Source organism: Mycothermus thermophilus, assembly GCF_041956435.1.
Source record: "Mycothermus thermophilus strain CBS 625.91 unplaced genomic scaffold VTJ04scaffold_7, whole genome shotgun sequence".
In the NCBI taxonomy this organism is placed as follows: Eukaryota; Fungi; Ascomycota; class Sordariomycetes; order Sordariales; family Chaetomiaceae; genus Mycothermus; species Mycothermus thermophilus.
In genome coordinates, this window is record NW_027191433.1 from 1,568,991 (window position 1) to 1,595,165 (window position 26,175).

The following is a 26,175-nucleotide window of genomic DNA, read 5'->3' on the forward strand; positions in this document are numbered from 1 at the left end:
ATATCTTCCTGTTATCAGCAGGCTCTCGTAAAGCTCCAAGACTACACCCTGTTGTTGACAAAGCCTGAGGACGTCTGTGGCTTTCTCATGGGCTGTCTTTGTCCCTGGGCACTTGTTTCTGCAACTACAATTTACTTTTGATAACCAGAATGATGAACCTTGTGTAACTTCAATCTTAATGACAGCCTGGCCAAGGTTAGTACAAGTCACGAAAACGTGCTATCAAAAAGTGGTGTTCGCAGGAAACACTTTCTTCCATGGACCGTGACAGAACGACCTCGGTGGGACTCGAACCCACAACCTTCTGATTAGAAGTCAGAAGCGCTACCTTTGCGCCACGAGGCCATGTGTTTGGTTGGCTTTCTTAAAATATGGACAATGGGTTAAATAGTTGAGATTGTCCATCGCAGCAGCCGAGGCCCTGAACCAGGAGCGCATCCTCCTCAAGTCTCCAGGCCTCTTGGTGCCTCTCTCAATAAGGATAGGCTTGAATAAAGTCAATTTGAAAGGGCACAACTGTCATTGTATCCATAGTCTGTGAGGAGGATGTTAACGGTTGAACATGATCAAGACGGATCAACGCCTCTAGACTCTTACGTGACGGCTCCGTACCTACGTTTAGCCGCCTGATCACTCTCTCCATCACACACCACATAGGTGCATAGTAAAACTACACAGTCCATTTGGCAAGTGTTCCTTTACATTTCATTGTGGTTCATCACGTCTTTTCAAAATACACATCCAAGCCCTCGTGACCTTTCGTGGCCTTTGTTGACAGTTGTGTTGTTCATCTGTCTACACCACCCGAGTGTCCCAATGGCGGCATCAAGTCTTGAATGATTTGAAGGCCAATATTGTCGGTTTGTGTGATGAGCCGAATGATTTGTTGGAATGTCTTTATTGACTCTGAGCTTCCTGACATAGTGACTACCTGAAGTTCTTTGGCTACGAGCCTGAACGCTCAAATGAGCTTTGCCCTCATCCAGCATCTTTACATTGGGCATCTCATCATTGAGAACATCTCCTCTGTGCTTCTTCCCCTGGTCAGACTGTGTCCTGCGGTATAGCAATGGGACAGTGTCCAGTCCGTCATCTCTTTGTCGAGCTATCATCTAGCGATAATCCCTTTCAGCATTAAGGATGAACATCTTTCATTTCTTGAGTATGCTAATCTCTAATGACTCCATTTTGGGAGAACGGTTGCCTTTGCGAGGACACACTTGCAGAGCAATCAAAGTCCGACATCACGGGAAAAGTTCGGAGTCAGGACAACATCGACTTTGACAACAGTAAACGTGCAAGGAACAAACATATCACATACAAACATAACCCACGGCTGTCAAAATTGTTTATTCGATCCTGTTCCCCAAGTGCACCATGTATTGGCCATGACCAGAAACGTCACCGGCGAGCACAGGCCACAGATTTTACCAGGATAAAGGATCAGATGGCTTTGTGATATTCTAATGGCCCTTTTGGGCTGTATATATTCCCCTCCACCTCACTGTAGTAGTCGTGCCTGCCCAACGGAACTATCATGAGCCAGGCTACGCGGACCTGGAGGCAACCCGCTCCCACCTCGCGGTTTCATCGACCACCAAACCTTCTTCCCCAACCGAACCCGTTGAGCTGATGCCATTTCTCTATCTCATTCCCACCCCCCATGCATCTCCACGATCTTCTCCTCCCCTGCGACGTACCAGTGCCACAGCGGATGACCCTCACGAACGATATCCCCCTGGAAAAACGCCTCGTACAGGCGCATCATCAGCATCCAGACGAGGCCCGATGACCAGCGCTTATCTAGGTTTCCGATCATCTCCCTGCACAGTTCTTCGGTGTCTTTGTTGAAGCCCAAAAAGACCTTCCTCGCCTTCACCGTCCGTCTCGTCCATGATGTTGCACAGTATCTCTAGAAATTCCGCGACCGGACCCTGGGGCTTGAGTTTGGGCGGAGGATCTACCGGATCAACCGTCATTCCCGTTAATTCACTGGTGTTGTTGGGAGCGGTGATCGTCGGCTTGTTCTCCATTGACCGCTTGTTCTGCTCGATAGCTCCGGAGCCAATATGAAGCTTGCCGCACAGCTTGCATGGCTCGGGTTTCAACCCGAGTACAATTGCTGTGTAGGGATCCATCTCTGCAGAGTCGCAGCCCTCGTCACGCCAGCCCAGTTGCGCGGAGATCGGCAGGGTGATCCGCGACCTCGGCACCACTGCAGGGTGCATCTGAGAAGGCACTTCCTGATGCAGGCCTGAGGTGTGTGAAGGTTTGACAGGACCTGGGGATTGTTCGTGATGGTCGGCGGGCAGCTGTGATGAACCCAGAATCTTCGGCACTTCGTCGGTAAATGGCCGAGTCGCTTTCCAGATCTCCTCGGCCACCTTGCGCAATGGGTCGGGGTGGCAAGCGGTGGCCAGGAAAAGTTCGCCAACATGAAGAGTCGGTTGGCCGTACTTGCCATCTGGCTCCATAAACGCCTCATATTCAAGAAGGGGTTGCCCTACATACAGTTCATGTTAGTCCCGAGAAGGATCGGTAAATCAAGGCATAATGATGGATTTCTCTTACTGAAAAGGGCAGTGTAGAGATCCGCGTAAACGTGGAACGCGATGAAATCGACCGACATCGGAAGCTCTTTGTAGTGTTGGTGGTAAAGCCTCAGAATTGTGTTGGGAACGACCAAGTTGATGAAGTCCGCGACTAGAGACTTGAGGGTGGGACCCTGGGTGATTTGGGCGACGGTGGTAATTCTGTAACCACGATCGAGAAAGGAGATTGCGTCAAGCGCGACGTCGGAATGAAGTGAGTCTTCCATGATGGATAATGATCGAGATGGATTGTTGAGGGAATGGGAGAAAGTTTGAATCGTAGCGGGCTTAGAGGAAAGTATGGAGAGAATCGGTCGGAGCCGCTTAGAGGTGAGCATTGGAAGAAGGAAGGAAAGTTCAAATTGAACGGACTTTGAAGAAAAATAAACGGCGAGCTAATCGCAGCGAAGCGCTCCGTCGCTGCGATCGAAGAACTTCAGTTCAAGAAAGCAGCGGAAGCTGCGCTTTACTTCTCTTGTTAGAAACCCCTGTATCAAAAACCTTCATCATTTGGTCCGTTCATGTATGACAAAACTCTATTCTGACTCTCGCGCTTCGCTTCGTCCTTGCCCTGATCTCGAAGAGGTCGGGCCCTGACTACCTGGTAGAGACCACCACGAACCTCAACCTTAGATTAAATTCATTCATCTGGAGCTTGCAGCGACCCTGATACTTCAAGCACAATACCACTATGGGATGATAATCGTAGCCCAAGACATGGCACCAATTTGCCCGTCCAAAATGTCAACATCGGAGGAACGTGACAAACTTATCTAAGGAAACAAGAAGCACAGTCTTGAACTGTAGTGATACGAAAGGTATGTACTTACACAAAATGCACAGGAATTACAAAACCCGTCGCTGTGTCTGGTGCAAGATGCTGACTCTGTCCAAGACGACTTGATGTGTCCACGAAGATGTGTCTGAAGGCTTTGCCAATACTCAGGGTTAGGGTCAAATCGTGGAGGCGCAATGACCCACCTGCCAGAAACAGAGATGCCAGCCTCCATTGATTGGTGATCTGCATGCTAGAGAACCAGCCAAGACATGGGATCAACGCCGTCCCGCAGCGAAGCCGACTTAAAGTTGACGACATGAGCTGTACAGACGTTCGCCTGACAGTTATGTGATGGAAGACATATCTTAAGTATTTTGTAGGTGGCTGTGTATAGGCAAATAATTGCTTATTTCTGAGAGATAGCGCAGGAAAGCCAAACTTGTTGTCCTGCATAGAGTCATTGGTCGCACGGTGTATGCTGTGTCTGCCTCCTGTGAAGGTTTCTGTTTCTCAGCCGCTCGTCGACCTGCCCTTCCAGGTTCGAAACTTTCCTCTTCCTCTTTTTCCCCAACAGAAATTTCATCGTCGAAATGTCCGACAATTACGGCTCTTTTAATTCTTTTAATTCTTCTTCTTATTTTCTGATTTTGGTGCTCAGCAGGGCAACAACGAACATCACCGCGGCAGCTATCACGGCGGCAGCGGCAGAAGTCGTGGTCGAAGTCGAGATCGCGGTCGAGGTCGAGGTCATGGTCGTGGCCGTGGTCGTGGTAGCAACAACAATTGGCGCGGTCGAGGTACCGGCCACTCTCACCGTGCGACTGAATATTACCAACCCGAGTTTGACAACGATCAGCAGCAGGATTTCATCATCACTTCATCCCCATCCAGCTAGACTCGTCATGGACCAACTACGCGAGCTGAGGGACTGGGCGCGAACCGGCCGCCAGGACCCGCCTCCAGCCACAGACCTCAACATCATCAATGATCCGTCACACCATGAATCGGCATCATTCATGAACGACTGGTCTCCGCATGGTCGGGGCCAAACACGTCAAGGAGGGCGTAGGGCAACGACACCCTTCCGGCAAGCTTTTCCATCGAGGAGACGCGATGAGAGCGTCATGGAAAGTCAGAATCGCCAGTTCCAGCTCCAGGAGCCCCGTGGGCTTGAACCCATCATGCCGCGATATGAGAGCAGCCAGAACTGGCAAAGAGAGGAACCTCCCAGACCGCATCGAGGATCAGAGCGGAGAGGACTCTGAACTAACTCTTGGGGAGTTCCTTCATTTGGACATGCCTCTGATTCTCAATTTGGCGAGCCTCGAGTGAGTAGCCAAAATATCCAGAGAGAAGAACCTCCCAGTCAATATCACGGAGCCGCACCGTGGGGAGGATTCCAAACTGGCCTACGGGACCTGTCACCGCCTCAAGTTTCAGTCGCAAGCCCAGGCAGAGCAGGCACGATTGTGTCCAGAGGCAGTGAAGAGTATCCATCACTGGATGTTCCTTCAAGTCGGCCCTGTGCCAATTGCAAACAAGAAAACCATCAGGTCAAAGACTGTGCCAAACCCCGCGGGGATGGGCTCGTTCACGGTTGCCCAAAGTGCAACGAAGAGCACAGCTACGACGAGTGTCATAAGCGAGACCCGAAGGAGGACTTAGAGTACTTGGTGTACCGGCAAGCTCGTCGGCCCCAGCTCAACACATCCCAGGACGTGATTGTCCTTTGGATCGACAAGGGCATGCCACCCGCCGAGCACCTCCCATGGACGAGGGAGTTCAGCAAGAAACTCGCAACGGGCGAAATCACGTTTGAGGGCTTTGACCCAGAGAATGTTGAGCACTCGCATTTGTCTTCGGCGGTCGACCCTCCAAAACCTCCCATCGACACAGACCTGAAGCCGGACAAAAGACAAGATCTACAAAAGCCGGCAAAGAAGAGGCTGGCCGAAGACGTCGAAGCTGATGATGGGCCAAGACAACGTCGCAGAACCCAGCGTTAGTACAGGTCATATGCGATGGGGTGGTTGAGACCAGGATTTTGCAGAATCCATGGCATAGAAGCACAAACATGGGAGTGGGATTGAGCCGGGAAACACAGGAGCGTCGCTGGTTATTAATGTTTATTCGAGTTAGACCATTGTAAATAACAGGGAGAGATGGTGGAGAGTGACAATGTCGGGCTCTGAACCTCCACGTGGTATCACCTGGGGACTCGAGATCCAGTGTTTTAAGATGTCAGAGGAAAGGCATAGACGCAATTTCAACACCACAATCCTGATGAGCCAGTCAGTCAAGTCCCTGGAATTGCTTCACCCCAACACCATCTGGCCAGTTCATCCTGACAGGCTTCCAACCCTTTCACAACCAGCAGAAGGAAGTTTCGACCTGCCCGTTCCATCGTAGAAATCACTGGGAGTGATGCTCGGTGTCTGAACAGTATGGCATTACACAGTTCGGCGGATCATCATTGGAGCGGTCAGCAATGCCAGCTCTGGAAAGCCATTGGAATGGACACACCCACGACACGCTCACTGACGTTGAGGTTGGATATCTTTGACTTCTATGATTTCAGCATCGACTGACCAACCTTCCCATTTTGAGTCCTGAGGGACTACTGACGCCAACACAAAATTCTGGGGCCGCTTCGGGGTGTGTATCTTTCTCGCATGGTGATATTTCATGGACAATCACAAATGTTCACGTCCATTTGGGTTGTCATGGCCAACGAGACAACTCATTCCTGACGGACTGATGTGCGGTTTAATACATCTTGGTTTTGGTGTTGAATTTCCAGATTTCTCATCGAATGTCATCGTCGAGGATAGAACGTACGACACTCAATTACTGCTTAAGGCTCGCGATAACAGTTTGCTCCTGCTCTTGACGCTGTGCCTTCGTCTGCGCCTTCCATCAAAGACATGGAAGATCACATCGTGTCTCCCACACTTTTCTGCCTGGAATGTTCAAAAGCACAACCCTTTCCTCTTGAATTACATCGACCAAAATGCCCAACGCGCGACAAAATCATCACAACCAACAAAATATGCAGAATCAACGACGGCACCAAAATCGACAGCAAAGCGGCAACGGCCAACCCGGTCAGGGTAGCCGTGGCAGTCGCGGTGACCATCGCGGCGGCCGCGGCGGTCGTGGACATGGGAGTTCTCAAGTTGCCCAACATCCACCAACTCACAACGCCGGAACGCCGCCCACGATCAGGCGAGAGATCAACCATATAACGATCAATGCCCAAGTTGTCTACGTTTTTGTTGGCGGGCAGGGTGACCTGGGGGCGGCGCCGCACACTTTCAATATTGGTATCCCATCGAGAGATCCATCGATAGGATATGAAGTCATCCAGCCTGGGGGATTACCTCGGCAGGCACAAGTCGGAAACCCGCAGGCTACGATACACACTCGTAGCGGACCTCAAGGTCAGCGGGGTGCTTCCACACCGGCGACGGGCCAGCAGCCATTGCCGACAGATGCGGCTCAGGTAGCCAGGCCTGAGTCGTCATCTTCCCGATCATCCAAGCCCCTCTCCCTGAGACAGAAAGAGAGGAGAATCCGGCACTCTATCGAGAAGTCCAGACGGAACGGCAAGCTCAGATGCCGGAATTGCTGGAAACTCGGTCACGCCATCGATGAATGCGTCCTGCCCGCGGCTGACGGTCAAGTCCATGGATGCCCGATCTGCAATGCAGCAAACCACTCGTACGAGGATTGCCACTCTTGCGATCCGAAACGGGACTTTTGCTACTTGGTCGAGTTACGCCAGAGGCGTCCGCGAATTCGAACGGAGTTGGCTCGGACTGTTCCTTTTCTTCTCTGGGAAGCACAAGGCAGGCCGGACATCGACCTCCCATGGTCTATCGACTTCGGCATCCGCGCCCACCGTGGTGAGAAGCCTGAGGGGTTTGAACCCAGGGAGTTCGTCTACAGGAGCCGGGACGAGGACCTCGCGAGACTGCCAATCGACCCCAACGCCAACCCCTCGTCGAGAAGCAAGCGACCTCGGACCATGGCACCAGAAGATGAGGATGACGAGATGCGAGACCAGCCTCCAGAACCCCAAGTCCCGCCACAGGCACCCCGGTTTACACATTCAGGCGGCTGCTCAGTTGCCGCTTGGGTCAGAGATGCGGGAGAACAGGCAAAACCCCAGCAACCCCTTTCGAGAGATTCAGCTCGGGATTGAAGCACGGCGGCTCCATGAGGCCATGCAAACGCAGGCAATGACAGAACCAGCAACATCGAGTACGTCACCTGTCGCGGCACAAGGACAAGAGAGTCCGGGAAGAAGCAGACAGTCTCTCAATAACTCTCACACGCGTGTCCGTCATGAGGATCCCCGACAGGATGATATGACGATCGAGGAAGACAGGGAGATCCAATCTCAGCTGGAAGAGAGCATGGAGAAAAGGAGGAAGAAACGCCGGCCCTTGCATCCCTTCGGTGATGATAATCTCGTTCATCTTCTCAGACCAATGCCTGGTTTGGTGGCTCCTCCATTGGAGAACGACGACAACTACCCGCACCTTGTCAACCACGCGCTGCCCATCTTGACCACACATCCTGTACCTTACGACGTGCACCTCCACAAGTGGTTTCATGGGAGGATCCCGATGCCCTGAGTGGGTACGGCATTTGGTGTGAGATAGAGTGGGTGACTGGGCCGGTACATATATATCAAGTATTATTATGTCGCCACCAGCGGCCGAGGGAGATATGGGGCTTGCTCTGTACTTCCGCGGTCACCGTCTGCGGTTATTCCCATGCACATAGCTAGTTGACGACCGGCGAGGCTTTTTACCCCAAACCAGATAATAATCGAGAGGTTAAGAAGCATCATTGTCATTGCGATGGCTGAGATCTTCTCATCCTGGAGGGGACGGACTGGTTAAGGATCGGGAATCCTCTTGGCCCAAGACAACCACATCTTCAACCCAAAGGCCTCCAAACATCACCAAATACACAACCGATTCCCAAATCAAGTAGACTGTCCCATGCACACTGGTAGCTACGACGTGATCCTAAATCAACGCCAGGCCTCGAAATCAAGGAGGCAAAGGAAGGGGTATTACTGGTACAAAAGCAGTTACATAACATACAACATCTCACCAACCCTCCAACCGAAGAAAGTCCGTTTGTCCCATGTCTCATTCCATCGATCCATGCATCCATGCATCCTTGCAATCCCTTCCCCGTCATCCTCACCTAGCCATCCATTTCCATTTGTCCCAATCTCCATTCTTCAAATCTCTCCCCCGTTTCTTCCGAGCATAAAGTACATGTTCCAACATAACCTTTAACACAGACAGTTCTTTGCAGCGCCTCTCAGCGGAGGAAACTGTCCGCTATCCCTATCATTCCCCTTCTACCCACCACCCTTTCCGCTCGCCAGCAGGGCCCTAAACCTCTACTCCAGCAGCTGGAACAAGGTTGTCAAATGCGGCGCCAGCAGCCTGTTCTCAGTGAACACCTCAAACAGGCGCGGCATGACGGGCCTAAACAGGCGCTCGTTCCAGCCACCAGGCTCCTCCCACTCGCCCTCCTCGTCCTTCGCCTCACCGGCCCCGGTCGTGCCATTAGCACTCGGCTTCTTCTGAAGCGAAGACTCAGTCGACTTGCCCTTGCCCGACTTCGCGCCTCCCTCGCCGCGCCCGCGGACCAGCTTCTCTTCCGACTTGGTCCGGTTCGCGTTCAGCGCAATGTTGCGCAAGATGAGCACCGCCGAGAGCGGGATGCCGGCCGCCTGCGGCGGGGCGTTGGGATTGCGCTCGTCGCGCGCCGAGGCGGTCTCCTCGAAGGTGAGGGTGATGCTCTTGGCGGGCTTGACGACCACGCGGGAGCGCTGGGCGGCAGCTTGGGCTGCCGCCGCGGCCGCGGAGGACGAGCGGCGGGTGCTGGACGGAGAAGTGGTAGGGTCCTGTGCGAGATTGAAAACTTGGGTCGGGTGGCGATCTTCTTCGATCTTGGTGTGGGTTTTGATGTGCGACGCGAACTGCCACAGCGAGAGTTTGGTCGGGTTGGGGTACTTGGTACAGTGGCCCCACGCGCATTGGTAGTCGGCCTCGCGGTTGGTGAATTTGCCCTCCTCGTTGGGGGTTTCCTTCAGATGGTCGGTAAGAACGTGCTGCCACATAGCCTCAGAGGTGAGGTTCCATGTGTTGCACTTGGTGTTCGACTCAGGTGACTGCCAGAGGCATTGGAAGTAGGCGCGGCCATCGCGGTTGATGGGGAAGGAGCGGGGCCGGATACCGCGCATGATGAACTTTTGGATTTCGCCGTTGGCTCCCTCGCGGATGACCTGGGCACCAGCGCTCTGATAGACCGTGCTGATGTGTCGGATAAACTCAGGAGCATTAATCATAGGTCGGCCCATCTTCTTCAACTGGTCCAGGAACGCGGCGTTGTAGGCTTGCCAGATGGCAATCTGTGTGATCTGGGCTTCGGGATCCTCTTCGAAGAAGCACCGCAACCAAGCGAAGCACCGCTCAGGCTCTTCTAAGGCAAGAAGCTGCTCTTGGAGGTCCTTCGGGATGGGCACAACGTTCTCGGTCGCAGGCACATATGAGACCTGCGCCTCGCTCAAGACATACTCCTTCTGGGTGCGCTTCGCGCCATGTGAGAGGAGGCGAACGAGGTGAGCCACCAGATGCTCCACGTTGGTTCCTTCCAGCAAGACGTCCATGTTGGACACTTCGGCGGTGTACTGATAGAGGAAATCCAAGCATGCGTCGACCAGCTCATCATCGTTCAGCAAAAGCCAGTCGATGAGGCGCTGGAGGGTGGCAGCAGGCACACCGCTGAGCTTGTTTGTTTGGGTAGGGTGGTTCATGGCGATGCGACCGAGAGCACGCAGGGCGGTGAGGATGATACCGCGATCCTCCGACTCGAGCTGCGCCAACAATGTCTTGTATAACGGATCCTCGGCATCGAGGGTCAGGAATGGCGTTATTTGCTCGGCGATGTCGAGAGCAGAGTGTTTCAGCTCAACGACCATATCAAGAGGCGGCAAATTGAGCAAGATGCAGAGCAACGCGTTGATGGGTGGGAAGCTGTCTGCGATGTACCATGCGTTCTCAGGTAGCATGACCATGTTCCTGATGGTCAGGACGGCTTCGGTAATCAAGGTCATCTGATCGACGAGCTCGGCAGGTTGGAGGCTGTCCTGAACATCCTTGCGCTTCAGCTGGGCGATGCGCTCGAGGATGTCGGGCGTTCCCTCAATGCCATCCAAGATGTTGATTTCGCTGTCGTCCACCTCGGGGTCGTACGAAATGGTCCACTCAACGTTGTAAAAAATGCTGCCAACCGTCAAGGCGACCTCGGTCAAGCCTTCAGCCAGTCCGCTAAACTGGGAAAACTTGTACTTATCGCCGCGCTCGAATGAGATCTTGACCAAATGGTAGAGGGCAAAGGCCTGCTCGTCACGGATACCAGAGCGAAGTGCAAGGAGACAACGCTCGTAAATGTTGGGCCCGTCGAGGATGCCTAGCACCAGTTAGCATCCAGAACAACGAAAAGCTTAGACGAGAGACATACCTGGGGGGAGGGAAGCGCGGACTAGTGATCCGGGATTTGGGGCTGGCGCAGCAGGTTGCCGCAATTGGCGCTGTTGCCTCGCAAAGAGCTCTGGGTTGCTAGCAGGCGTATCGACGATACGAAGCGGCAGCTGTAATTGGGGCTGAGGTGCAAAGCCACCAACCACTGGGTTCGACATGTCGGGTCCCGGTGGGTTGTAGCCGTGGGACGGTCCTCCGCGAGCAGTTTGTTGCTGATGATGATCTTGGTGTGCCGAAGAGGACATATTTGATTGAGCTTGCGATCCGCGAGTTGCTGGAGACTGGTGGTGAGATTGATTGCCTGAGCCGGACGCACCGGATTGCTGAGCCGAAGCGTGTCGGGTCTGGCGCGGGGTGTGAGTCTCGGGTTGGAAGAGAACTCGTGGAGGCGGGGCTTCGCGAAGACCTCGAGATGCGCGAGCAGAAGTTGGGGCGCTTTCGGGACGCTCTCTGGTCGGTGTGCCTTCGTCGTTTGAGCCCTCGCGGGTATCGGCTTTGGCCCTGGAGTAATTCTCGAGAGTGCGGGTGAGAAGGGATCCGCCTTTTGCGGTTGTGAATTCGAGAATCTCGGGCGGGGGAGGTTCCTTGTTGTGAATGGTTTTGATCTCGTACGCAGCGAGGTTCTTGTAGAAAATTTGTTTGAGAGTGTAGGCATCAGCGGGGGCATTGTGACGCATCAGTCCCAGTCCCTCGCACATCTTCCTCCACATGAGCTTCTCGTCCGACACCTTGTCGTAGCCGCCATGGGCGACAATGTGCTTGAAGAGCTTGAGCAGATCTACGGTGACGTTGCCCATTTTGGGCTCAGGGTCGAAGTTAGTTCCGCGCTTCTCGTGGAAGGCGCGCAATTCCTCGATGAACTTCTCATACTCGGGAGTGCGGTCGACCGTATGCTCGATGGTGGGTTTGGGAGTCGGAGCCATGTTTGGCGCTGGCGAGCGCGGCTCGGCGCTCAGGACGAAGGGCGCACAGCCGCGGAGACAGTCGTTGCCAATGATATGTGGGAAGGTGCGAGTGGTCGCGGATGGTCGTTGGGAGGAAGGAAGGACTCAGAAGAAGGTGGTTGTGCGACTTAACGATGATGCCGAGAGGTGGTCGCGGGTTGCTGGGATGCGACGCGAACCAGCGATTGGCATGCATGAAGTTTTGTCGCGACTGGGCAACAGCGGCCTGGCCAGCCTCAGGGTTAACTGCGGGCGATTGTGGGGCGGTGGGTCTGGGCCCACCTGCGTTGGTTCAGGGGCGCACGGACCATCAAAGACGTCACCATTCGACCAAAAAGCCAGTCTCAACACCAGTCTCGTTGCAAAGAAACTGAAATTAATGATTATTAACGGACTTCATGATTAAGATATAAGTGCGTGTTGGTTCTGCGAATCAATATTTCTTCATAATCTCTTTGATATACAGGTACATTTTGATTTTGGTATTGACAATCGCCAGTGGCAGGCACGATGTGCAATATTTTGGCAAGTCAGGGTTGTGTATCGTGACGGGCAGTTGGACTTAACATTGCACCTTCCTCGCATATGTTTTTGAGCCAATCTCGCTCTCGTAGTTTGCCAATGGCATTATGAACCTGGAATTCTCTTTCATCTTTCAACAAAAATGACGCTTCCCACTTTGTTGTGCTGTAACATCAGTGTGCGTTGTTGCCAAAACACCAGCAATCACCATGACGACGACAAAGCGTCCCTCGTCAGCGAGGCGTCCAATCCTCCGACTCGACTTGGCCGCTGTGTCAATAGACGACCGACCAAATACCTACAAGGACCCCCAGCTTGTGCTCAAACCCCATCTTGTCCTCACTCCTCGCGGTTCTTCCACCGAACTGAAGGCCCGAGCTCCATATTGGAAGCATTTCTTGATGATCCATGTCAGAGACAAGGCTGAGGAACTGGTTAGAGCTTTCCCGGCAAGCTTATGCACATTTGCTGATCTTCTGTTCAGGTCAAACTGGATCTTATCTCTACGTTTGGCCCCTCCGCCGGCGTGGATCAAGGTATTCCGGCGAACTCCATCCGCTGCTCATCGTCCAGATGCAGCCTGGTCTTCGAATACGTGAAGGATGATCAGGGTGTATGTTGAACCGACTCTCTTGACATCGAACTCTTGGCCTGACACCCCCAGGGTTTCTCAACAATTGCCATCACACTCCAGAAGTCGTCGGATCTCGAGACGGTCTTGAAAGAGCTCTCCAACCTCCACCTCAGAATCGACCATGAAGACGCAACTCAAGAGCGCCAGCTTATGGCTCCTCCAAGTCTTCCAATGTCACGAGCCCCAGTCGAGCGTACCCATTCCCTAAGTTATGGATCATCGATCTCAACCTCCTTTGAGATGGCCAACTCTCAAACCAGCATGACCTCCATCCAGCGACCACCGAGCCAACCAATGGCGCGGCAAGGCAACTTCTACTCAGCCAACAGGCCATGGTCACCTGCCGTGGTGCCGTCACGGCCTGCCACATCCCTTGGTGTCCCATTAAGGGAGGGCATCTGGAAAGTGAGCAAGATTGGCTCCACCGGTCCAGGTCGACCAAGATCGCAGCGAACTCCGACACTCTTGGACCAACACCAAGCGCCCAGAATTTACACCGTCTCGAGGCACTTTGACAAAACTCTGGGCTCGGGAGATATTGACCTCCCTTCTGGGGGCCAATATCGAGCTCGAGGCCTCTCTTTCGGATCGCAGACGGAGAGTCAGAACTCGCAAAGCTCTGCAAGTCAGTACACTTCTCAGGCCGAGGGACCGGCCAGCCAGCCTGTGCCACATATCCATGGAGTGCCCGATGAAGCATTCCAACATGCCCAGAGTCAACTAAGAGTGAAGCGGTTACGGACGGCCGCCGCAGGTTCAGATCCGCGGTTGACTACCTGGTCATATGAGAAAGACCGCCTCTCGTTGAGAGTAGGAGAGTACCGAGCCGCGGTGCCTCCAAGGCCGACAAGCGCTATTGAAGATGGGAGGTTCTTTAGCTCCAGCCCAACGTTGCTTGGGCCCCCAACTGCTGCAGAACTTGGGGAGGATGTCCTACTTCAGATCTTCCAGACTCAACATCTGGGATTATGTGATGCCAACAAGATATGGACCGAATTCATGGAGAAGGCAAACACCGAGGTGGCTAGAGCTGGAGCGTCTAGAAGTTTCCCAGAGGTACTGTCGAAGCTTGAGGGCGAGTTCATGAGCCGCTGGACGGAGGTCGTGGCCAACACGGCGCGGAAGATGAAGAGCGTTCAAGTTGAAGGGCATGATCTTTGAAGATGACCGCTTTTGAGTGTAAATAATTGCTCTCTAACCAATTGCCTCCACGTTTCCCATGTAGCAACCTTAATCTACTCCTTCGCCTCTTCCGTCTTTTTCGCTTCCCCAACCTCCTCCTCCGAAAACCTCAAGCTGATGCTATTCACACAATGCCTCTCGTCCGTCGGCGTCGGGAACCCTTCCCCCTTAAACACATGACCCAAATGCCCGCCGCACTTCGCACAGACAATCTCGGTCCGCACCATGCCGTGCGACCGGTCCTCATGCCTCGCCACCGCCCCGGGGATACAGTCGAAATACGCCGGCCAGCCGCACCCCGAGGAAAACTTGTGCTGCGCCTTGTACAGCGGCGCGTTGCATCCCGCGCAGTGGTAGGTGCCGGAAGACGGGTAATGTTTGTTGTATTCGCCCGAGTTGGGTGGTTCGGTGCCCTTCTCGCGCAGGATGCGGAACTGCGCGGGGGTGAGGACGGCGCGCCATTCTTCGGGTGTGCGCTGTTCCGGGTAGGAGGCCATGGTGTTGCTGGTGGTGTTTGTGGACCTGGTGCCGAACAGAGTGCTGAGGAAGGGGATGGTGGGCATCGACTTGAGCGGTGGAAGCGGGGTGGGAGTGTGAGCTTGAGAGTGGAGGATAAGTCTTGGTTTGATGAGGTTTGAGATGAGAGGGAAGAAACGGGAGAATCGCGAGCGCATGAATGGTGATGAGATGGGTTGTGGTTGATGAGAGGCGGAGGAGATGTTGGGGGTTTTATATGCTGGACTCGGATGCGTTTGATCGAGTGAGGTTGGCTTAAAGCTGGAGCTAAGACCTGCAATGGCAATGACAAATCATGACAGCACGGGATGGCAAAGCTTGAAAGCGGCTTAGACGCTGGGCCGGTTTGGAATCAGGGAGGCTTGGTTGAAGCGAATAGCAATTATGACGATGATGATGATGATGATAGATGGCAGATGTTGAAGTCAGCCTAGCCTCCGTTCCTTTGACTCTGCCATCTCCGTTTGACACCTTCGAATCCAGTTTCCAGGTTCTGCAGAACGCGGGGCAGTGGATGCTTCCAAGTCGAGGTCGCCTTCTCCTGCACTTACAAATGCAACTAGCCGAGCTCTGTGGTGGGGCCAGATGCTCGGTTAAAGCGACACCCCACCTCCTGCCTCTTGTTGTCTGGCTTCTGGGTCACTGCCGCGCCATGCATCATCCCCTGAACGTTATCAAACATCTCGACGACACTTTTCCTCGAAGCTTTCCGTCCACGCCCCATCTTCCACGACACATCCATCTTGCTAATTCACCGGCCCGACGCATACATTTCCAATCGCATCCCTTGCCATGTCTCGACGTCCTCCAAATCCCGCTGCCGATCGGGCAGCCCAGAACCAACAGACTCTCAAGAATCTCTTGAAATTAGAGCCCAACAAGCTGTGTGCCGACTGCAAGAGAAACAAGCGTACGCCCCCACCTCGCCCGTGCCCTAGATTCAACACTTACTGACTCCTTCTGCGCAGATCCGCGATGGGCCAGCTGGAACCTCGGAGTCTTCATCTGCATCCGTTGCTCGGGCATTCACCGCAGCATGGGCACCCACATCAGCCGCGTCAAATCCGTCGACCTCGACAGCTGGACAGACGAACAACTACAGAGCGTCCTGAAGTGGGGTAACGCTCGCGCCAACAAGTACTGGGAGGCCAAGCTCACCCCGGGCCACGTACCGTCCGAAGCCAAAATCGAGAACTTCATCCGCACAAAGTACGAGCTGAAGCGATGGGTCATGGACGGGCCTATGCCGGATCCCGAGACCCTGGATGCCGAAGGCGACGATGACGTACCCCTCAGTGTTGTCAAGGACAAGCAGGAGGTGGAACGCCGGGAATCTCTCCGCAAGGCATCCATTGGTCAGAAGGCGGCTCCGCAGGCCGATTTGATCGGGGCGGACCCCGTTCCTGCTCCGGCTGCCGCCCCGCCGTTGAGGGCCGCAAGCACCGGCCCCACGGTCATGCACGTTCCTCCCAAGGCTGATCCTGCGCCGCCCAAGGCAACCAGCACCAAGGACTCTCTCCTCGGTCTGGATTTCCTGGGCGCTGCCCCTGCTGCCCCTCCACGTCCTGCGAGTACGACCGGCACTCCAAGCAGTGGCCAGTCGCGGCCAGACCTGAAGCAGTCCATCCTCTCCCTCTACGCCACCGCTCCTCGTCCACAGCCCCAGCCTGTCGCACAGGCCAGCCACTCCGCATCCAGCTCGCTCAGCGGGTTGTCGTCTCCCGGGTTGGGTCAAACTCAGGGGTCATTGGGCGGGCTCAACGATGCCTTCAGCAGCCTGAGCTTCGGTTCAGCGACGTCTCCGAAGCCGGCCCAAACCGATGCTTTTGCCGCTCTCGGATCCCTCGCAACATCGAAACCCGCTGCCAAGTCCAACACATCCAGCTTCTCTGGCTTGAGCGGAGGAAGCTTTTTCGATTCCAAGCCCGCTGCCTCTTCCAACCACCAGCAGAAACAATCCGTAGGAAGCTCCTCCGTCTGGGGCTCCACCTCCCCGTCCACGACATCAGCCAAACCAGCTGCTGCTCCGGCATCTTCTGCGCTCGGTGATCTGTTTGACCTGTCCGATCCCACTCCATCGCTTGCTCAACCGACTCTCACCCCAGCCACCTCCACCACCACAACAACCACCACCTCCGTATTCAACCTCTCCCAACCCAAACCCTCCACCACCACCTCGACCACTGCAACCACTAGCTCCACCACCAACACTCTGGGCTCTCTGAGCTCCAACGCCTGGGCAGGTGGAGCCGACGTCTGGGGCGGCAACGCTTGGGCCACGCCCGACCCGGCCCCGGCCCCGGCCGAGCCAGCAAAGCCTGCCACTACCTCGACATCAAGCGATCTCGGCTGGGCCTCGCTCGCCAGCAAGCCGATTGTGCCGGGTGCCTCGGGCGGGTTTGCGCCCAAGGTGGCGGCGGATGAGGAGTTTGGCGGGTGGACTAGCAGCACCACGACCACGTCTCCGAGCAAGCCTGGGACGGGAGCTGGGTTTCCGGGAAGCGAGGATTTGTTTTCGAATGTTTGGCAGTAGGGTGAGGTGGGTGTGTAAGAGGACGTGGGTCATACGCTGAAGGAGGAGATAGGGGAGGCGACGAAATCGAAGAGTAGGAAAGTTATGATGATACAAGTAGGTACTCGGGCAAAGTTTATCTGTCAATGTCAAAATCAAATCCGATCGCATAGCCTGGGAAGACAAAATAATACGAGTTAAGTTTCAGAATCATCGTACGTCTTTACGCGTTCTCGTCTGAGAGGGAGATTGAAAAGGAGGCGGCATCAGCCATCTTTCATAGCTTTTCACCTCACACATAAGTAGATAGACATGCCAGTGATGACGATGGTAGATGTGAAGCTCAAGTGCGTATTGCGCATGTTGATGTATCCCGTCTTCTGATTCGAAACGCAAAAAGCGAAAAACCTAGAAACCAGGTACCCCAACCCAACGCCATGCCTGGGAATATTATGTACAATGCGCGCTTCCCACAGGAAATCGAAAGCCAAAACCATCCTACTCCGACAGACATGATCCGTACGTGGTATATCCCAACCCGTCTTCCCTTGCTGTCAGCCGTGACCCAACAACGCCGTCGAGTAAGCTTGGGTTCGTTGCTGCCGTCTCGACCCTTCCGAGCAGAGGGCGGCCTCGAAGTGAATTCTGGACACCCTATCCAGACTGAGCTCCAACTCAAAGGTTAAATCCAACCACACCAAAGCCTGGGCGTCATGTTGTTGGAATGACCTGGCCGCCCGATCCATGTGTTCTGTCCTTCATGCAGGAGGGTAGCCGTCTGCGACCATCGTTAGGCACCGCCTCACCCTCCATGCCCATCGATTGCCTAGCCCGGTAGGACGTCGTCGTCCTTCCTTTAACCCATTCACCCTCATTGCTGTGTTGTTGCGGGTCATCGCAGCCGCAGGCGTAGTTTCACGTCTCGCTGTAGCACCAATCTCTTCCACCTCTTCAACCCCAGTCCGGCCCAGCCGGCACGATAGTTCCGTTTCATAGGCACAGCCCTTCGCCCTCCGATTACGCCGCCCCAAAGAACAGCCTCCACGTATAATATAGCACCAGCACCGTCCCGATAATGATCCCCGATAGCTTGAGTATCGCGACGCGGTTGCCTGCGGCCGCCATCCGCCCTAGACGCACGGCGCTGCCTTTGAGTTGGGTGCCCATCGACGAGAAGGTTTCGGACTATATGCGTGATAAGACGCTGTTAGCTTGAGTCCTCGTGAACCGTGTTGTTTGTCTTGGGCATCTGGATATGGGACGGATGGCTGGTGGGCGCAAGGGTGAGGAGGGGAGGGAGGAAGGGAGGTTGATGAAACGTACCGTTGACTCAATCAACTCGTGCGACCGCGCCTGGTCGTAGATGTCGATGGTCACGCCGCGCAGGGCAGAGACCTTGGCGGAGAGCTCGTCGAGGCGGGCATTGTTTTGGCGTTCGCGCTCGTAGGCTTCGGACATTGTGGCGGTAAGTCTTGGTTTGATGCGGTTGGGTTGAGGAGAGGGTGGTTCGGGTGGAGGACGGTGTGAGGTGTTGGCGGAGATTCTGGCAGTTTTGCTTGTGTTTTCGGACTTGAGTATCGTAGGTATCCGGCTGAAGACTGTTATTCAATATCCGTGACACTTGTGGATGTGGTTTGGGCGTCGTTCTTTCGTTGGGGATGTGGCAACAACGGGAACGGAGGTCGGCGGTCGTGAAAGGGGGTCTGGCGTCGCAAGCAGGGGGCCCCGGCGCGGGCTTGGCGGCGGTTGATAGGTGCCTGAGCCACACTCAGGTGTGGCGGTTGACGATGGCTGATGCGGTTGATGATGTCAGTTGTCAGGCCGTCAGCCTCCACTTCAGCCTTGGCAGAGCCTCGGGGAATGGTGGGGAAACAGCGACCGGGTGAAAGTTACGTTACGAGTTGTACTCGTACGGTACCTGCGCGTGGGTCAACGGAGCTTTTGGTCTCCTTTGGATGTTGCGATGCCTGACGACATACTGATGTGTTGGCGGCCTGATGGTGGTCGCCATATGATCAAAAACTGCTATGATAGTTGCAACTAAATGCAGTACCACTCCAGAGCGCTTGTCTGTCCTCGCAAACACTTCCGATGCTCGCTGTATTGTAATGTACGGTACCAGAGAACAGAATCAGCTGCTTGGCGCCGTGCTGCGGGGAACAGAAGCGATGCCGTGTCCCGCTTGCGGCTTGGAGATGGAAGGAAGCTGTTGCTGGTCGGACTTGACAGCCGTGAGGACGCGCGGCTGCCTTTTCTTTGGGATTCTGCCAGCCTCAACGACCATCCCGTATCGGCAGATCTTCCAAGAGTGGTCAACAAGAACCCGAGATCAGCAGGGGAAATTCTCGCCTTTCCTCTAATCCATCGCTCAGCCAAGCCTGCAGATTTGGACCCCATCCTTCCCTCGCACTCGACAATCTCCAACTGGTCACCGAGCTCATCCCTCGACTGTCTCACCTCAGGCACCCCAACCTCCACCCAGCCTTAAACATCCCACATCGTCACCCTCTTCACCAGCTCGACAGATCCTCCTTCGGACTACAGAGCTACTGCAGACATTAGTCTGCCCATCGACCAACCATGGGTCTTCACAATCCGCTCCCCTCGTCTCTGGGGTGTAAGTGCTTCTCCCGGGCTATCCGCGACAAGCCTGTCCGACGGACCAAGACTGCCCACCACTTTGAACATGACACAGCTGAACTGACAAACGCCCAGCCGAATGCCAAAAATGCGCAAAGATCCTCAGTTCCTTCATCGACCCTCGACAAGCGTTTGGCCCTGACAAAGTTATCCCGCCATCCGTTCTCGCCAATGCAAAGGTACATCTTTCCCCACTCTTGCTCACTACCTACCCAGCAACCCATAACCTCAACTAACCTTACCTCCCCAGGGCCTCGCCATCCTCACCGTCGTCAAAGCCGGCTTCCTCGGCTCCGCGCGCTTCGGCAGTGGTCTCGTCGTGGCCCGCCTTCCCGACGGTTCCTGGAGCGCACCCAGCGCCATCGCGACCGGTGGCGCCGGCTTCGGCGGCCAAATCGGCATCGAGCTGACCGACTTCGTCTTCATCCTCAACGACGCGAACGCCGTCAAGACTTTCTCCCAAGCAGGCAGCCTCACCCTCGGCGGGAATGTGTCCATCGCCGCCGGGCCTGTGGGCCGCAACGCAGAAGCCGCCGGCGCCGCCTCCATACGCAGCGTCGCGGGCATCTTCAGCTACAGCAAGACCCGCGGCCTGTTCGCGGGCGTCTCGCTCGAAGGGTCGGCGATTATCGAGCGCAAGGACGCCAATGCCAAGATGTACGGACGCCCCGTCTCGGCCAAGGAGTTGTTGCAGGGCGTGGAGCGGCCACCGCCGGCGGCGGGGCCGTTGCTAGATGTGCTCAACTCCCGCGTCTTCCGCGGGTTTGCGCCGGCGGCGGTGGCCGATCGCATGTACAACGACGGTCCCGTCTATGATGACCCTCATGACCAGTTTGGACGCCCAAAACGCTCGTCAACGTGGAGGGATGATATATACGACCCACCGGAGCCGCGGTTTGGGTCGCAGTCTCGGTCGATGACGTTTGCCGCGGACGGAGCGGATGATTTGGCGTCCATCGCGGCCGCGAAGCCCAAAAAGTCGCCGCCTGCGAGACCAACCGCCCCGAAGCCGGCGTACAAGGGTAAGGAGGACCTGCCGCAGGTGGTGGCAAAGTTTGATTTCAAGGCGGAGCAGGAGGGAGATTTGGGTTTCAAGAAGGGGGACATTATCACTGTGCTCAAGAAGACGGACAGCGATAATGATTGGTGGTATGTATCTCTCAAACCATCCACAAACTCACCGCTCTTTGCTGGGCGTGTGAGGCAAAACTTGGCTATCTGAGTAACGATGCTAACGATAACCCACAGGACGGGCAAGATCGGCTCTCGCACGGGGATATTCCCCAGCAACTACGTCAAGCCTTTGGAGTAACTACAACCACCAGCGGGCTAAGCTGGATTGGAAGGGATAGAAGAACCTCGCCCACGGTCGTTGGGTTGAATCAGGTGGACTCTTGCTTCGAGGTTTCTTATACCGTCACGTATGAATCTTGCCGTCTCACCGGGATATCTTTTCTCCTCCCGTATTTCTCTCGACAGGTCTATTAGCGGCGTTTGGGCTGGAAGATTGGGGTCTGTTTTGTCACGGCTTTGTTTTCTTATCTACCACCTCCTTACCTGAACTTGTTTCTCTCTTGTCCTACTTATTGCCACATGGCTTCTTCTCTTTCTCTCACAGATATCCCTTCTTAGTTTGTCTTCGGGTAGTGTGTGTTGTGTGTGAGCTGTCTTAGAATGAGGATTGTGTGTCAATTCTATGATGGTTGCTTAAAGACTACACGCTGCAATGCAATAAGTCGGCAAGGGATATGGCCAGATGATTCATTCCCTCCTGGCGTATCCGTGCTGAGGACAGCTTTAGGGATGTCCAGGGAAATGTTACGAAGGGGGCATGCTTTCAGTCTTGTGCTGGCTCCTCGATCAAAGGAATCAGGACCAGAGATCGACGACATGGCAGCCTCACGCCAGTCCGAGACCTACATGGCTCTGTGTAACAAGGGCACACGGGAAACATCTGGCAAGAGATATCACCTCCGCCAACTGAACAATGGGATGATGAGAGTGAAGGCATCGGTGGTACTGAGCTTCACTACGCCAAAGACCCCCGAAATAAACTCTGGCAAACGAGCTTTTTCACCTCCCTAGTACTTGTACAATACACACCCATCACTCAACTCAGCGTGATCCATGCCAACGCTACTTCCTACAACACACAACATGCATGCTCACGCTCACATCATGCACCACAACACCCAAGGAACACACACCAAACACCAAGCCAAGCCAAGAGTGTTCAAACCTCAAACCCTTGCCTTGTCAATGACCCAGGGAGGCAGCTTCTCATTTGTATGCCGCCCAACCAGAAAAACAACGGGAAAATAGTGGTAGAAAAACACAACGGGGAATCTCTATGATACTTGGTGTTTCATTTCGTTAGAGCACAATAAAAGAAATTAAAGCTCATCATGGCTGCCCGGCTCATCATCGCCGGCACCCGCGCCAGCAGAGTACAACTTGCTGGTGATGGGGTAGGCCACGTTGGACAGCTTCTCCTTCTGCTCCTCGAAGTCCTCGGTGGTGGCAGTAGCGGCTGCAATGATAGTTAGCAATCTATGTTACGGCTGACACGAATGAAACAGAGCAAAACTCACCATTCTCCTCAAGCCACTCCTGAGCCTCCTTGACGGCCTCGAGGATGGTCTCCTTGTCTTCATCCGAGATCTTCTTGCCCAGGCCCTCCTCATCGTTGACCTGGTTCTTCAGGCTGAAGGCATAGTTCTCCAGCGCGTTGCGAGCCTCAATACGCTCGCGGGTGGCCTTGTCCTCCTCGGCATACTTCTCGGCCTCAGCGACCATGCGGTCAATCTCCTCCTGGGTGAGGCGGCCCTTGTCGTTGGTGATGGTGATGGACTCGGCCTTGCCAGTGCCCTTGTCATGGGCAGAGACCTTGAGAATGCCGTTGGCATCGAGCTCGAACGAGACCTCGATCTGAGGAACGCCACGAGGAGCGGGCGGGATGCCAGTAAGCTCGAACTTGCCGAGCAGGTTGTTGTCCTTGGTCATGGAACGCTCGCCCTCGTACACCTGGATCAGGACGGTGGGCTGGTTGTCGGCGGCGGTGGAGAAGATCTGGCTCTTGCGGGTCGGGATGGGGGTGTTGCGGGGGATGAGCTTGGTCATAACACCGCCAGTGGTCTCGATACCGAGGGTAAGAGGGTTGACGTCCATGAGGACGATCTCCTCGGTACCCTCCTCACCGCTCAGCACACCAGCCTGGACGGCAGCGCCGAAGGCGACGGCCTCATCGGGGTTGATGCCCTTGGAGGCGGTCTTGCCGAAGTACTCCTCAATGAGGGCCTGGACCTTGGGAATACGGGTAGAGCCACCGACGAGGACAATGTCGTCAACATCGCTCTTGCTGACCTTGGCATCCTTGAGCACCTGCTCAACGGGCTTGAGGGTCTTCTTGAACAGCTCCATGTTGAGCTCCTCGAACTTGGCGCGGGTCAGGGTCTCAGAGAAGTCCTTGCCCTGGTAGAAGGCCTCGATCTCAACACGGGTAGAGATCTGGCTTGAAAGAGTGCGCTTCGCCTTCTCGGCCTCACGCTTGAGCTTGCCCATGGCCTTGGCATCGGTGGTGACATCGACACCGTGCTTCTTGTTGAAGGTCTTGGCGAAGTAGTTGATGATGCGCTGGTCGAAGTCCTCACCACCAAGGTGGGTATCACCGGCGGTAGCCAGCACCTCGAAGACGCCCTGGTCGATCGAGAGGAGGGAAACATCGAAAGTACCACCACCGAGATCGTAGACGATGATCTGGCGCTCACCCGAAGACTTGTCAAGACCGTAGGCGATGGCGGCGGCGGTGGGCTCGTTGACGATACGGAGGACGTTGAGACCAGCGATCATGCCGGCATCCTTGGTAGCCTGGCGCTGGTTGTCGTTGAAGTAGGCAGGGACGGTGACGACGGCGTGGGTGACCTTCTTGCCGAGGTAGGCCTCAGCGGTCTCCTTCATCTGGGGGGTTGTTAGCATCCATGGCTGGCCAATTTCCGCGACCTCCGCGACTGCCGCAATTCGAGAAACCAGACATACCTTGCCCAGAACCATGGCCGAGATCTCCTCAGGAGTGAAGGTCTTCTCCTCGCCCCGGATCGGGATCTTGACGACCGGCTTGTCATCCTTGGCGACGACCCTGTACTCCAGTCAGTACCCAGTGCAGACCTTGTCCACCTCCGCGGGATCCTTACTTGTAGGGGAAGTGCTTGATGTCGTTCTGGACGTCCTTGTCGGAGAACTTGCGGCCAATGAGGCGCTTGATGCCGTAGATGGTCCTGTGGGGGTTCGCGGCAGCCTGGTTCTTGGCGGCGTCTCCGATCAACCTCTCCTCATCGGTGAAGGCGACGTAGGACGGAGTGATACGGTTTCCTGGCGGCGGACAGTCAGCCACATGGCTCGAAGGTGGCAGGATTGTTCCCAAAACGCACCTTGGTCGTTGACCAGAATCTCAACCTTGCCCTTCTGCATCACACCCACGCATCTAAAGGGAACCTGTTAGCCCCGCCATCTTGACACCGTGTCCGGTTCGATCGGCAGCAGCCGCGAAAACAGTCGCAACTTACGAGTAGGTGGTGCCCAAATCCTGTGAACATGTGTGTTAGTACTGTTGAAAACATCCAGAAAGACCAATGTGCATCGTGAGAACGTACAATACCGATAACAGTGCCGTACTCCGAGACATCGTCGGCGCGGACTTGCTGGACGAAGCCCAGCGAAAGGAGGAGGGCAAAGAAGCCAATGAAGCTGAGGCCGAGGGCCCAGCTCCTGGATCGACGTTCCATGTCGATGCTCTGTCTGGGGAAAAGAGAAAAGGAAAGAAACGACTCTCTTGGGGAACAAGAAGAGCGGTGGAAGGGAGAAGAGGTGGGTGATTGTGCTCTCCTCAGGCCAATGCTACTGGGGTATCAAGGAAGACAAAGGATGGGAATGGATTAAAAGAAAAGGAAGAATGCCGACGTCCTGGTCGTCGTCGTCACCTTGAGAGTTGTTTGGAGGAAGAGAGTTTGTGGATTGGAGCAAGAAGGAAAGAGGAAGCTTTTGAACTGGCGGTCCTCTAAATTTTGGAGGCAAGAGCCTGGAATGGGAAATCTGTCCTCATCCCAACCTTGAACCTTTGAAGCCACCCTTTCGCAATTGGGGGGCAACCATTGGTGGGGTCTGCCTGGGGCTCCAGTGAAACACGGGACGGAACAAGTCACGGGTACCTCCAGCCCTGCGGACCCTTCGCCTTCTGGAAGGTGCGTGGCTTTGTTCCAGTGACATTGCTCCGAAACTCCTGGTTGGCGATCCGCATTATGGATGACTTGGCCTGTCATCCACCCTCCGTGCCGCACGCTACCTATTCTACCTCCAACGCTGTTGGAGACAGCTGTCCCGGATTGCAGAGTCGATGTTGGAGAAATAGTGTACCATTGGCGACTCAACACTGTCAGATTCTGTCTCCTTCGTCTTCGGTCTATCCGTGGACACGGATCCATCAAAATACTTGAGCCACATACTAAGTAGTAGTCCAGACGAACTCTTGACACCCAACGGACAGATTTCAACAACAACCCTACAAACCCTACCCGGAACATCCCTCCAAACACTGTTTCAACCCTCCCAAAGACAAAGTTTCCAAGCGCTTCCATGCACAAAATCTCAGACTTCCGTCAAGACGGAGTCAAGGAGGCGGCAATCCCAGTACCACAAGGGGCAAAGCGAACACAAGCCACAAGTGCGTCCCCGCAACAACCCGGCCAGCCGGTGCGGGTCCCCGCCGACAGTACCAGTGGCGGCCTGCAGCGGCAGTGGGCGTGCGTCGGACCTGGGGAACCGACACCCCTGTTTCTGCCAGAGTGGCCTCTTTGTTCAGCGGCACTGCGGCGGCAAGCGGCAAAACCAACCGGGAACCGGCCAACCTTGTTGGAACCTCATCCGCCTTCACTGCGTCTTGACTGGATGCCTGGATGGATATCACTGATTCTCGGTTTGAGAAGAGGGACGTTTCTTCTTTCCAGGCCGGATGAAATTTAGGGAGGGATCGAGATCGAAATGCCTACGGAGTACTACTTAGGGAGGACAGGTGTGTTTCCTTCGATGCATCCCATGGTTGATTGCTCAAGAGGGCGTCTGCTTGCACAGGGTTGCAATGCAGAGAGCTGAGGCATTCCCAGGCGGAAGATGCCAGATTTAGTAGCCATCCATACTACATAGTGTATATTGAAGCGAATTTACAGATACTCTACGCTAGAAAATGCCAGCATGGCCAATTCTAGTGCATGGAACCGATCTCCAAGTTGC

General features: G+C 54.9%; 14 protein-coding genes and 1 non-coding gene across 15 annotated transcripts; 8 read left to right on the plus strand and 7 right to left on the minus strand.

The window, feature by feature from the left end:
• Positions 1–273: 273 nt before the first annotated feature.
• Positions 274–345, minus strand: VTJ04DRAFT_t145. Its single transcript has one exon. It is a non-coding gene; the product is annotated as a tRNA-Arg (tRNA).
• Positions 346–1,648: 1,303 nt separating this feature from the next.
• On the minus strand, positions 1,649–2,818 carry VTJ04DRAFT_10127 (uncharacterized protein; the record flags this gene model as incomplete). Its single annotated transcript, XM_069357833.1, has 3 exons — positions 1,649–1,803; positions 1,865–2,503; positions 2,572–2,818. 3 exons carry the CDS (start codon positions 2,816–2,818, stop codon positions 1,649–1,651), a joined length of 1,041 nt encoding a protein of 346 aa, XP_069214862.1.
• A 1,141-nt stretch (positions 2,819–3,959) lies between these two features.
• VTJ04DRAFT_10128 (uncharacterized protein) lies at positions 3,960–5,375 on the plus strand (the record flags this gene model as incomplete). Its single annotated transcript, XM_069357834.1, has 3 exons — positions 3,960–4,407; positions 4,601–4,697; positions 4,994–5,375. 3 exons carry the CDS (start codon positions 3,960–3,962, stop codon positions 5,373–5,375), a joined length of 927 nt encoding a protein of 308 aa, XP_069214863.1.
• Positions 5,376–8,381: 3,006 nt separating this feature from the next.
• On the plus strand, positions 8,382–8,687 carry VTJ04DRAFT_10129 (uncharacterized protein; the record flags this gene model as incomplete). Its single annotated transcript, XM_069357835.1, has 1 exon — positions 8,382–8,687. The coding sequence occupies one exon, from the start codon at positions 8,382–8,384 to the stop codon at positions 8,685–8,687; it is 306 nt and encodes a 101-aa protein (XP_069214864.1).
• Positions 8,688–8,794: 107 nt separating this feature from the next.
• On the minus strand, positions 8,795–11,866 carry VTJ04DRAFT_10130 (uncharacterized protein; the record flags this gene model as incomplete). Its single annotated transcript, XM_069357837.1, has 2 exons — positions 8,795–10,872; positions 10,924–11,866. The coding sequence occupies 2 exons, from the start codon at positions 11,864–11,866 to the stop codon at positions 8,795–8,797; spliced, it is 3,021 nt and encodes a 1,006-aa protein (XP_069214865.1).
• A 752-nt stretch (positions 11,867–12,618) lies between these two features.
• Positions 12,619–14,204, plus strand: VTJ04DRAFT_10131 (uncharacterized protein; the record flags this gene model as incomplete). Its single annotated transcript, XM_069357838.1, has 3 exons — positions 12,619–12,843; positions 12,894–13,022; positions 13,074–14,204. The coding sequence occupies 3 exons, from the start codon at positions 12,619–12,621 to the stop codon at positions 14,202–14,204; spliced, it is 1,485 nt and encodes a 494-aa protein (XP_069214866.1).
• Positions 14,205–14,278: 74 nt separating this feature from the next.
• Positions 14,279–14,899, minus strand: VTJ04DRAFT_10132 (uncharacterized protein; the record flags this gene model as incomplete). The annotated part of the gene is made up of 1 exon (XM_069357839.1): positions 14,279–14,899. The coding sequence occupies one exon, from the start codon at positions 14,897–14,899 to the stop codon at positions 14,279–14,281; it is 621 nt and encodes a 206-aa protein (XP_069214867.1).
• Positions 14,900–15,533: 634 nt separating this feature from the next.
• Positions 15,534–17,274, plus strand: VTJ04DRAFT_10133 (uncharacterized protein; the record flags this gene model as incomplete). Its single annotated transcript, XM_069357840.1, has 2 exons — positions 15,534–15,651; positions 15,710–17,274. 2 exons carry the CDS (start codon positions 15,534–15,536, stop codon positions 17,272–17,274), a joined length of 1,683 nt encoding a protein of 560 aa, XP_069214868.1.
• Positions 17,275–17,690: 416 nt separating this feature from the next.
• Positions 17,691–17,939, plus strand: VTJ04DRAFT_10134 (uncharacterized protein; the record flags this gene model as incomplete). The annotated part of the gene is made up of 1 exon (XM_069357841.1): positions 17,691–17,939. The coding sequence occupies one exon, from the start codon at positions 17,691–17,693 to the stop codon at positions 17,937–17,939; it is 249 nt and encodes an 82-aa protein (XP_069214869.1).
• A 25-nt stretch (positions 17,940–17,964) lies between these two features.
• VTJ04DRAFT_10135 (uncharacterized protein) lies at positions 17,965–18,247 on the minus strand (the record flags this gene model as incomplete). Its single annotated transcript, XM_069357842.1, has 2 exons — positions 17,965–18,130; positions 18,201–18,247. The coding sequence occupies 2 exons, from the start codon at positions 18,245–18,247 to the stop codon at positions 17,965–17,967; spliced, it is 213 nt and encodes a 70-aa protein (XP_069214870.1).
• A 23-nt stretch (positions 18,248–18,270) lies between these two features.
• VTJ04DRAFT_10136 (uncharacterized protein) lies at positions 18,271–18,711 on the minus strand (the record flags this gene model as incomplete). Its single annotated transcript, XM_069357843.1, has 2 exons — positions 18,271–18,438; positions 18,577–18,711. 2 exons carry the CDS (start codon positions 18,709–18,711, stop codon positions 18,271–18,273), a joined length of 303 nt encoding a protein of 100 aa, XP_069214871.1.
• Positions 18,712–19,344: 633 nt separating this feature from the next.
• On the plus strand, positions 19,345–19,741 carry VTJ04DRAFT_10137 (uncharacterized protein; the record flags this gene model as incomplete). Its single annotated transcript, XM_069357844.1, has 2 exons — positions 19,345–19,358; positions 19,417–19,741. 2 exons carry the CDS (start codon positions 19,345–19,347, stop codon positions 19,739–19,741), a joined length of 339 nt encoding a protein of 112 aa, XP_069214872.1.
• A 92-nt stretch (positions 19,742–19,833) lies between these two features.
• VTJ04DRAFT_10138 (uncharacterized protein) lies at positions 19,834–21,205 on the plus strand (the record flags this gene model as incomplete). The annotated part of the gene is made up of 4 exons (XM_069357845.1): positions 19,834–19,870; positions 19,969–20,072; positions 20,144–21,042; positions 21,142–21,205. The coding sequence occupies 4 exons, from the start codon at positions 19,834–19,836 to the stop codon at positions 21,203–21,205; spliced, it is 1,104 nt and encodes a 367-aa protein (XP_069214873.1).
• Positions 21,206–21,696: 491 nt separating this feature from the next.
• VTJ04DRAFT_10139 (uncharacterized protein) lies at positions 21,697–22,247 on the plus strand (the record flags this gene model as incomplete). Its single annotated transcript, XM_069357846.1, has 2 exons — positions 21,697–21,823; positions 21,901–22,247. The coding sequence occupies 2 exons, from the start codon at positions 21,697–21,699 to the stop codon at positions 22,245–22,247; spliced, it is 474 nt and encodes a 157-aa protein (XP_069214874.1).
• Positions 22,248–22,286: 39 nt separating this feature from the next.
• On the minus strand, positions 22,287–24,674 carry VTJ04DRAFT_10140 (uncharacterized protein; the record flags this gene model as incomplete). Its single annotated transcript, XM_069357848.1, has 7 exons — positions 22,287–22,423; positions 22,485–23,850; positions 23,929–24,028; positions 24,084–24,261; positions 24,321–24,373; positions 24,456–24,475; positions 24,543–24,674. 7 exons carry the CDS (start codon positions 24,672–24,674, stop codon positions 22,287–22,289), a joined length of 1,986 nt encoding a protein of 661 aa, XP_069214875.1.
• Positions 24,675–26,175: the final 1,501 nt, after the last annotated feature.